The sequence below is a fragment of the Nerophis lumbriciformis genome, linkage group LG22 (assembly GCF_033978685.3).
Source record: "Nerophis lumbriciformis linkage group LG22, RoL_Nlum_v2.1, whole genome shotgun sequence".
NCBI classification, from domain to species: domain Eukaryota; kingdom Metazoa; phylum Chordata; class Actinopteri; order Syngnathiformes; family Syngnathidae; genus Nerophis; species Nerophis lumbriciformis.
Genome location: NC_084569.2, coordinates 613881 through 619880, shown reverse-complemented (window position 1 = coordinate 619880; position 6000 = coordinate 613881). Strand labels below are relative to the sequence as shown.

Below are 6000 nucleotides of genomic sequence, written 5' to 3'. Positions count from 1 at the left end.
CCCCCATAGAACAGGAAGCGCTTCTTCTTCTACTGTAAGCAACCACCCGCCCGCGTAGAAGAAGAAAAAGCGCGCGGATATTATCATTTCCTTTGTCTGTAAAGACCACAAAATGGCTCCTACAAAGCGACAGGGATCCGGTTCATGAAAAGACGCAATCTCTCCATCCGCACACGGACTACTATTTCACAGCAACTGATATTCCTGTGAACCGCACTGTGGATACAACGGGAGCACGTATGGTGAATATTCGCACCACAGGGAATGAGAAGTCATCCTTCACTGTGGTTCTAGCTTGCCATGCTAATGGCCAGAAACTTCCACCCATGGTGATATTCAAAAGGAAGACCTTGCCAAAAGAGACCTTTCCAGCCGGCGTCATCATAAAAGCTAACTCGAAGGGATGGATGAAGAAAAGATGAGCGAGTGGTTAAGGTAAGTTTAAGTTTACGCGAAGAGGCCGGGTGGCTTTTTTCACGCAGCTCCGTCCATGTTGATATACGACTCCATGCGCGCCCACATCACGCTGGTTTTTAATATATTATTAAAGTTTGACTGACCTATTTGACTGTTTTTTTGACATTCCTTTAGCGCAGTTAGATGCGGCTTATAACACGGGGCGGCTTATAGGTGGACAAAGTTTTGAAATATGCCGTTCATTGAAGGCGCGGCTTATAACCCAGGGCGCCTTATGGTGCGGAAAATACGGTATATATATATATATATATCTTAAATACGCCCCCAACCACGCCCCCGCCCCACCCCCAACCACGCCCCCCACCCCCCACCTCCCGAAATCGGAGGTCTCAAGGTTGGCAAGTATGCTCCAGTAGCAAGTGTGAGACTTATTGATGCTTACATTGATTTTTATTTCCAAAGGTGTGCTACCAAATATTTAGTTGAGGGCGCCAATAATCTTGTCCAGTCCATTTTTGGAGTTCTGAGTCAAATAATATCACATTTGGCTTTTTTTGTGTTCTTTTTTCGTGTTGTTCCAATGCAAACAAAAGAAATAAACATGTGAATACCAAAGCATTAAGTGCTGCGTTATCTGACACAAATGCATATACTTTTGGCCAAGAGTGTATTTGTGATGACTCAATGGTATGGCAGTCTTCACACGTGACATTGTTGTCATTGCAAACACTGACTTACACTTAGTACCTGGGGTCTTAGGGCTACACCGTGCCGTGAAGGTACAGGGCAAGGAACTTGGAGAAGGTCTCTGCCTTATATCCTGCGAGACCGGCTGGAACCTACAGTGGAAAGAAAACAAGCAATTCAGATCTTCTTACATTTCAGTCACAGTTTGTTCAAAAGAGAATGCAGCTTAAAATCCTTGTACTCGCTTTTATTTAGATGCAAATGTCATGGCACCTATCCACCAAATCTAAACATGTGGGGAAAAAGTTCAATATACCGTATTTTCCGGACCATAGGGCATTATAAGGCGCACTGCCGATGAGCGGGTCTAGTCAGGTCTATTTTCAAACAAAAGGCGCATTAAAGGAGTCATATTATGATTATTTTATCAATGTAAAAGACTTCCTTGTGGTCTACATAACATGTAATGCTGGTTCTTTGCTCAAAATGTTGCATAGATGATGTTTTACACATCATCTTCAACTCACTTTCTGACAGTCTCTTCAGGATGCACCGTTTTGTGGGCGCTCTTATTTACGTGCCTCCACTTGGACAGCATCTTCTCCCCGTCATCTTTGTTGTAGCGGTGTAGCGTGCAAGGACGGGAGTGGAAGAAGTGTCAAAAGATGGCGCTAACTGTTTTAATGACATTCAGACTTGACTTCAATCCATAACGGAGCAGCATCTCCTCATCCGTGGCTCACTAGTGCATCAACAACACCCGAAATGTGTCCCGTGAAAAACTCTCCCACCGGAACTCTCTAATAACTAAAGTTCCTTGGGTGAATAATGTAAAGTCACTACACCGGTATGTTTTAGTGCTTTCATGGCGAGTTTACTGACAGATATAAGTAAGAACTTTACACTACTTTATATTACAAATGGCAACAGTGGAGGATGAATGTCACATAACAAGAAGATAGAGAAAAAGAAGAAGCTTATCGACAACAAAGGCAGACGCGCACACATTTTCAGGACTTATGCAGATCCCAAATACAGGTTCCAGAAGGTAAGAAAAGTTGCTTTTGCGTAATATTGCGAAACAAAACAGCAGATAATATGTCTTACCTTATACACACAGCATAATAATACTCCTATGTTGAAGCACAGTACAATCCATCAAGTGGTGTGGCTTCATAGCTTACCAAAGTCCTACTAAAACATTTTGACAGATTTTTGAGCACCGTGTGTAATGTTCTATATTTTCAATGGAACATATAAAATGTTAGTGTTTACTTGAGTCATATTGCAGTCCACACATATCTCTTATGTGTGACTGCCATCTACTGGTCACATTTATCACTACACCATGTACCAAATAAAATAGCTTAGAGGTCGGTAAGCACAACCAAAATGATTCCTTACATTAGGCGCACCGGGTTATAAGGCGCACGGTCGACTTTTGGGAAAATGAAAGTATTTTGAGTGCGCCGTATAGTCCGGAAAATATGGTAGTGACCATACCTACTTAGTGGCCTAGTGGTTAGAGTGTCCGCCCTGAGTTTGGTAGGTCGTGAGTTCAAACCCCGGCCTCATACCAAAGACTATAAAAATGGGAGCCATTACCTCCCTGCTTGGCACTCAGCATCAAGGCTTGGAATTGGGGGTTAAATCACCAAAAATGATTACCGGGCGTGGCCACCGCTGCTGCTCACTGCTCCCCTCACATCCCAGGGGGTGATCAAGGGTGATGGGTCAAATGCAGAGAATAATTTCGCCACACCTAGTGTGTGTGTGTGTGACTATCATTGCTACTTTAAATCTTTAATTTGTGACCAAAAAAGGTCAAAAAGACAAGGAAAAGGGCAACTGGACCAGGTGAAAGTCATGTAATGTGGGAAAAAGGAGTTAAAAGGCTCTACAAGTATGATCACACATACCAAGCCAGCACACAAGAATATTTGCTGCTTCCGTTAACCTCAGAAGCTGGAAGTCGGACCTGAGAATGACGTCACAGCTGAGTTACGAATGTTAAGGGGTCGGAAATCAAAATGGCCAAATCTACGAAAGTTATTGTGCTCGCCTCATGAAAATGGTTTAATTTACACAACAGTAACATGAACATTTATAAGACAATACTTTGTATATGGCTGATTTAGTGTGACAATAAGAAAGAAATGGTTTACATTGAGTGCAGCCATCCAACACTGGGATGGTGTCAGACTAGGACACGTTACAGTACAACTGACTAACCACTCACAAATTCTGACTTGCCAGTACAAAAGGAAGGCACCATAAATATTGCCTTTCAACATATCGCTACATTGAAGATGTTTTACGACTTTTTCTTTGAAATGTTTTGTAACCAAAGGCGATGGCTGTTTACAACCCCCTTCCCTTAGAAACAGCTGTTGCCATGTAATCAGGGAAAGTCCAAATAAAAGAGGAGGCGTACAATCTTTCGTCAGAGCGTGGTGGGACACCTTGTACTAGAGATGCGCGGATAGGCAATTTATTTCATCCGCAACCGCGTCAGAAAGTCGTCAACCATCCGCCATCCACCCGATGTAACGTTTGATCAGAACTGCACCCGCCCGCCATCCGCCCGCACCCGCCCGAAGTTTTATTTACGGAGGCAATAATTGAGCATGGATTTCCAATCGCACTGGCTGATCACATGGGACAGTTAAATGTTTGTAATGCAACCTTTAAAAATCATTACGCGGTGATCGCGGTCCCAAAAATAAACTTTTCTTGCATGATAATGTCCAGAAAAATTCGCTTTATATTACTATAGAGTCCTTTTAACGAATGAGTTTGATGGTTTATCACAAACCTTAAATGAAAGAAGTCCTTTGTTCTCCTGCACCATGGCCTTGCTTCGTGTTTGGTGCGCAATCCTGTCGGCTGTATTTCACAGCACAACATACTGTTAAAAGTGTTTATACTATTTATGCTTTCAAGTCCAAGTTGAAGAAATCTTGTTAAATGTTGACAGCATAACTACCAAAATACAGAAGTATGTCCTTAATATTTTTGCAGTGCTATTTCTGTTGAAAAGTTCAAATGATTACATTAGAGATGTGATGTGCCACTTTTCAAGTGTCTGATGGCTTCAATTAATTTTCATTAATTTTTCATATTTTGAATTCTTTTGAAAGGCTTACAAAAAAACTACATTTGAATTGTAATTCCATGCTATTGTCAGGACTATTAATTTTAATGAAGTTAGCTTACCATGTTTACAGTATGATAATTGTGATAGAAATGTGAATTTTAGGCACAGAATATTTTGTACAATTGAACAAGGCAGTAGATTATACAAGCTTGGACAGAAAGTTAATAATGACACCAATTTCTTTTTAATGGAATTGTTTAGTACTGTTTTACCATTTGTTTACTGTAAAAAGTGTTGATACTGTTTATACTTTCAATTAACAAATTGAAGTCTTGTGAAAGGTTGACAGGATAACTGGCATTAACTGTCAAAATAATTTCAAACTATTGAAGTTAGCTTACAGAATAAACATGTCAATCAACCCATATGATTTTTGCTGTAATATTTTTGTTTTGAAAAGTCACTGTGACTGATAGAAAAGTGATGGTTTTAGCAACATTTTAACCTGTCTGAATGCTAATAATCATTTTGCGTCGGGGGGCGAAGCCCTGAACCCTCCACCAGGACTTTGTCCTGGACCTACCGGGGCCTGCGGCCCTTGGACCCTGGCTACTAGGTTTTTCTGATTTCAAAAGTTGGCAGGTATGGTGAGGTTATAAAGCTTTTGCCTGTTAAAGAAAGGAGACTGATCCAATGCAGCACAGACTTTCGCGTGCCACGCTGTCACGACCCAGACGCACACCAGTGCGCAATCATATGGGAGCCGCGCTGAGCGCACCTCCAAGCGCGTCTCGCTGCCGGCGACGGCCAGGTATGGGCCCACGCTCCAGCGCCATCCATTTTCAGGGCTAGTTGATTCGGCAGGTGGGTTGTTACACACTCCTTAGTGGGTTCCGACTTCCATGGCCACCGTCCTGCTCTCTATATAAACCAGGGTGAGCCCCACCCCTTTCGTGAGCGCACTGCGCGCGGAGTGACCCCTGTTACGCGCCCCCGGCAACAGGGGTGGCGGGCAGGTAAGCTGCGCGGGCGGAGCGCACGGAGTGACCCATGTTACGAGCCCCCGGCCACGGGGGTGGCGGGCAGGTAAGCTGCTTACCTGCTGCGCGTGACGCCGGCCGCGGCGAAGGCGGACGAGGCGGGGTGTCGGTGCGGTGGGCGCGGTGGTGACCCTGGACGTGCGTCGGGCCCTTCTCGCGGATCGCCTCAGCTACGGCTCCCGGTGGGGCCCTCTCGGGGGAAGGGGCCTCGGTCCCGGACCCCGGCGAGGCGTCCCTTCTCCGCTCCGTAAAAGTGTCCATCTCTTTTCTTTTCTTTTTCTTCTGTTGTGGCATATGCTGCAGGTGCCTGCTCGTTTTTTGTATGTGGGTAACAACATTTAACTATGTATATATATTTACCAATTGGTTTAACTGCCACCCGCAAAAAAAAAAAAAAAATCAAATTAATCCGCCCGACCCGACCCGCGCGCGGATAAAATCTTATTTTTTTTAATTTCATCCGCCCGATCCGCGGATAATCCGCGGACTCCGCGGTTGTGCCCGCAAACCGCGCATCTCTACCTTGTACAGTGTCTACGCGTTTCTCCTCAATTGAGCAAAATGTAATTCTGTCTGTTTAATTCCTTGCTTCTTGTCTGTTTTAATAGATGTCATCAGTGTTTGAACCTGACACTAGTAGTTTAAAGAAGTGTAATTCTTGCTGTTATAAGCTAAGATCAATATCGTTTGCCTGCTCAATTTTGCACTTTTCATGTGTTTTATTGCTCATTCTGTACTTTGCAATATTTTAGTTCTGTA

General features: G+C 43.7%; 1 protein-coding gene across 1 annotated transcript in view; it reads right to left on the bottom strand.

Annotated features, from left to right (window-relative positions):
- Positions 1–804: 804 nt before the first annotated feature.
- The window catches only part of LOC140679741 (large ribosomal subunit protein mL37-like), a 42419-nt gene continuing 37223 nt past the window's right edge, over positions 805–6000 (bottom strand). The window contains exon 8 of the mRNA XM_072915773.1: positions 805–1256. Within this exon, the coding sequence (XP_072771874.1) occupies positions 1179–1256 (78 nt within the window). The 3' untranslated portion in view covers positions 805–1178. The remainder of the gene's footprint in view (positions 1257–6000) is intronic.